This window comes from Sinocyclocheilus anshuiensis, unplaced genomic scaffold, assembly GCF_001515605.1.
Source record: "Sinocyclocheilus anshuiensis isolate Anshui unplaced genomic scaffold, SAMN03320099.WGS_v1.1 scaffold1491, whole genome shotgun sequence".
Taxonomy (NCBI): domain Eukaryota; kingdom Metazoa; phylum Chordata; class Actinopteri; order Cypriniformes; family Cyprinidae; genus Sinocyclocheilus; species Sinocyclocheilus anshuiensis.
The window spans coordinates 104631-107763 of record NW_015555706.1 but is presented as its reverse complement, the minus strand read 5'-3'; the positions used below and the strand labels follow the sequence as shown (position 1 = coordinate 107763).

Here is a 3133-nt window from a genome sequence, read left to right as displayed (position 1 = left end):
CACACACACACACACACACACACACACACACACACACACACACACACGAGACATAAATATATTTAATTCAATTATATATTAAAAATATATATATAAACCAAACACACACCCAGCAGGACTGCAGGCTCAGCCGTGTCTCCGACGGAGCATCTGTGTGCAGCGGCTCTCTGGAGCTCGGTCTCGGTGAGCAGCAGTCGCGTCTTCAGTCCCCGGATCTCCTCGTTCCTCCTCCGGATCTCCTGATGAAGAGCAGCAGCGTCTTCCTCCAGCAGCTGACTGATCTCCGCCACCGCCGCCTTCGCCAGCACGTCCATGATCGCGGAGATCTGCGCCTGTAACGTCGCTGCCGCTGCAGACCTCATCTCGCTATTAAAACACGCTGCTGTTCTGTTACTAGAGAAGCACAACATAATCCACCGCCGCAGATGAGGCGTGTTTCCGGTGGACCGGAACTTTGGGGAAACATCCGGCAAAATAAAAGTCACGCGGGCAGCGGAAGTTCAAGAACAGAAATTATTCGTTTTATCGGATTATTAATTTATTACTGGGCATAATACTGTTGTTAGTTTGAGAATCTCTATATTAAATTAAATTTTATTAATGTAATTTATATTTATTTATTATTGGACATTACTGTTTGAGAATTTCTATTTTAATTTATTTTATTTATTAACTGATTATTTATTATTGAACATAGTACTGTTGTTTGAGCATCTCTTAAGTTTTATTTAAATTATTTATTATTGGATTGTTTCTTTATTATTTAGTATTGCACATAGCACTGTTGTTACTTTAAGCAACTCTATATTTAATTAGTTTTATTATTAGATTTTATTATTTATCATAGAACTGTTGTTTGAGCATGTATTAAGATTTAATTCTTTACATTTTATTTATTTATTATTTGTTTATTTTTGGACATATTACTGCTGTTAGTTTGAGCATCTCTATATTAATTTCATTTATGATGTGATTATTTATTATTGACCAGTACAGTATGGAGGACGAAACCTGCAAAAACAATAAATAAATAAATACACAAATAAATAAATAAATGTGTGTATAAATACACAAATTCTTGTTTAAATACATATAGAAATAATTAAATGTGATGAAATATAGGATTTATTTGTGTATTTATTTATTTATTGTTTTTGCAGGTTTCGTCCTCCATACTCTGTATGAAATGTTATTGAATAAAAATTTTTTATTTATTATCGGGTTATTCATTATTACAGTTGTTAGTCTGAGCATCTCGATATTATTTTATTTTATTCTATATTAATTTTATTTATGATGTGATTATTATTGAACAGTACTGTTTGAGCATCTCTATGTTAAGTTTTATTTATTTACTATTTGGTTATTTATTATTGGACATACTACTGTTGTTAGTTTGAGCATCTCTATATTCAATTTTATTTTAATTATTTTAATTTTTTTTTAAATAAAACAGAACTATTGTTTGAGCATCTCTGTATGAACTTTTATTTAATTAAAATTATTTATTTATTATTGGGTTATTCACTATTACTGGTTAGTCTGAGCATCTCTATATTATTTTATTTATTTAAATTCTTTCCTCTCTAACATTTACTAGAGAGCCTTACTGAGTTGATCTCCTGTGACATGATCTACATGAAGCTTTAGATCAAACCACATTCGAACACACACACATTCCTGCAACACACACCAGTGTAAATTACAGCAAAACGCCGTCTGTGATCATAACTCGCTTTAAATCACCCAAGAAGTATTTCCATCAGAAAGTCATGGGATTTTATTGTCAATCGCAAAATGATGCTCCCACATTAAATAATCCATACAAACTAATAAAATATTGCAAAACAACATAGCACAGGTTTTACAGCTCATAAAATGAAAAATTAATTTATATATAAATGAAATGCATTTTATGTATCAGTCGATGTTTAACAATATAAAAGTAATGTTAACCAGCTACTCAAAAAAAGTCAGTGTATCAAACTCAAAGCAATGTTATTTTATAATTTATCATATAAAATATGTGCCGAATGTCAAACGAAGTCACGTGGCATTTCATGAATCACCAGTACGCATACGCATCTTCTTCGGTGTGGCTGCGCTGGTGTAGTTTGAGCGAGTTTAAGTGCGAGTAGGACTTGCCGCACTCCTCGCAGCTGTAGGGTTTCTCTCCGGTGTGCGAGCGCTGGTGTGAGATCAGGTGTGAGTTGCAGTAGAAGCCTTTTCCGCACTGCGGGCAGGTGTAGGGTCTCTCTCCGGTGTGGATGCGCTGGTGGATCTTCAGGTAGAAGCGCGTGGTGAAGGTCTTTCCGCACTGAGGGCAGCGTGAGCTCCTCTCCGCCGCTGACGGATTGGCACGCAGGGAGATCTCAGCCGGTCTGTACGCTTCTTCCACGTGATGCTGTGTGTTCAGATCCAGCCGTCGGCTCTCGTATCGCTCGCCTGATTCCAGAGGAGACGCGTCCAAACTCTGGTCTTCGGAGTTGATGGGATATTCCTCAGAAACGGGTGAATTCCACAATCCGCTGGGCTTGATTTTACTCGTCAGGATGAAATCACTGCCTGCAGATTGAAGTACAGAGAGCAGAGGGTTAGGAGAGCTGCACCAGACTGTAATTTACATGTTTGCATGTGGGTCAAAGACATTAAAGGAGACATATTATGCCCCTTTTTACAAGATGTAATATAAGTCTCTGGTGTCCCCAGAATGTGTCTGTGAAATTTCAGCTCAAAATACTCCACAGATCATTTATTATATCATTTTGAAAACGCCTATTTTGAGTGGAAGCAGAAACACAATGTTTTTTGGGCCTGTCTCTTTAAATGCAAATTAGCTGCTGCTCCCCGCCCCCTTTTCCAGAATAGAGCTGCGCCATTACAGCTCGGACCTGCTAAAAACATCTGTTTTTGTTCTGATTATCATGTTTATCGTGCTGAAATCATGCGTTTTAAACCATATGAGTTTAAACTTATGATATACTGTTTTCTGAGTGCACACATCCGAAGCACACGGACAGAAAGCGGCTGTCACAGCATGCGAGTACTAAACTAAGTTCTCATTGACACACAAGTTTGCGTTAAAAACACACACGAGTTACAAAAACAGTCGGTTATGTCTGTGAAGGTAAAC

At 37.0% G+C, this 3133-nt stretch overlaps 2 protein-coding genes across 2 annotated transcripts in view; both read right to left on the bottom strand.

Annotated features, from left to right (window-relative positions):
- Positions 1 to 543, bottom strand: part of LOC107671796 (zinc finger protein 697) — a 6679-nt gene extending 6136 nt beyond the window's left edge. The window contains exon 1 of the mRNA XM_016464767.1: positions 110 to 543. Coding sequence (XP_016320253.1) covers positions 110 to 410 — 301 coding nt within the window. The 5' untranslated portion in view covers positions 411 to 543. The remainder of the gene's footprint in view (positions 1 to 109) is intronic.
- A 1397-nt stretch (positions 544 to 1940) lies between these two features.
- LOC107671818 (zinc finger protein with KRAB and SCAN domains 1) overlaps positions 1941 to 3133 on the bottom strand; it is a 14009-nt gene continuing 12816 nt past the window's right edge. Inside the window, exon 5 of the mRNA XM_016464798.1 lies at positions 1941 to 2565. Coding sequence (XP_016320284.1) covers positions 2066 to 2565 — 500 coding nt within the window. The 3' untranslated portion in view covers positions 1941 to 2065. The remainder of the gene's footprint in view (positions 2566 to 3133) is intronic.